The sequence below is a fragment of the Fukomys damarensis genome, unplaced genomic scaffold (genome assembly GCF_012274545.1).
Source record: "Fukomys damarensis isolate Sample0158 unplaced genomic scaffold, DMR_v1.0_HiC HiC_scaffold_20, whole genome shotgun sequence".
Taxonomy (NCBI): domain Eukaryota; kingdom Metazoa; phylum Chordata; class Mammalia; order Rodentia; family Bathyergidae; genus Fukomys; species Fukomys damarensis.
The window spans coordinates 3,797,947-3,798,386 of record NW_022900932.1 but is presented as its reverse complement, the minus strand read 5'-3'; the positions used below and the strand labels follow the sequence as shown (position 1 = coordinate 3,798,386).

At 65.0% G+C, this 440-nt stretch overlaps 2 protein-coding genes across 6 annotated transcripts in view; one reads left to right on the top strand and one right to left on the bottom strand.

Moving 5' to 3' along the window:
• Positions 1-437, bottom strand: part of Lhfpl5 (LHFPL tetraspan subfamily member 5) — an 11,539-nt gene extending 11,102 nt beyond the window's left edge. For all 3 annotated transcript variants that reach the window (XM_010605346.2, XM_010605347.2, XM_010605345.2), the window contains exon 1: positions 26-437. In XM_010605346.2, the coding sequence (XP_010603648.1) occupies positions 26-437 (412 nt within the window). The remainder of the gene's footprint in view (positions 1-25) is intronic.
• The window catches only part of Clps (colipase), a 5,746-nt gene continuing 5,458 nt past the window's right edge, over positions 153-440 (top strand). For all 3 annotated transcript variants that reach the window (XM_010605349.2, XM_010605348.2, XM_033766407.1), the window contains exon 1: positions 153-339. In XM_010605349.2, the coding sequence (XP_010603651.1) occupies positions 304-339 (36 nt within the window). In that variant the 5' untranslated portion in view covers positions 153-303. The remainder of the gene's footprint in view (positions 340-440) is intronic.

The following is a 440-nucleotide window of genomic DNA, read 5'->3' as shown; positions in this document are numbered from 1 at the left end:
GCCTGCCCTCCCGCCAGCCGCTCACCTGCCGCCAGCTGCATCCACGCGCAGATCTTGTAGACGGTGGCCGTGTTGCACACGAAGAACAGGCTGAAGCAGACGATGGAGCCGATGATGAGGAACATGGCCAGGGCCACGAAGAACATGGCGGTCTTGAAGGCCCTGGAGGGGATGGAGGAGAAGTCGAGCGGGCCGCCCTTGCAGATGAGCTCGGAGGACAGCACGTTGCCCACGCAGTAGGAGAAGAGGCCGAAGTAGCCGGCCTGCGGGGTGTTCACGCTGTCACCGATCCAGTAGGGCTGGATGAAGAGGGCCATGACCAGCACGGAGAAGCAGATGGTGAGCGTGCCCCACATGACGCCCACGGCGCGCGCGTTGCGCACGTAGTTGGTGTGGTAGATCCGGGCCGCCTCCTGCGCGGGCAGCAGCTTCGCCATGGC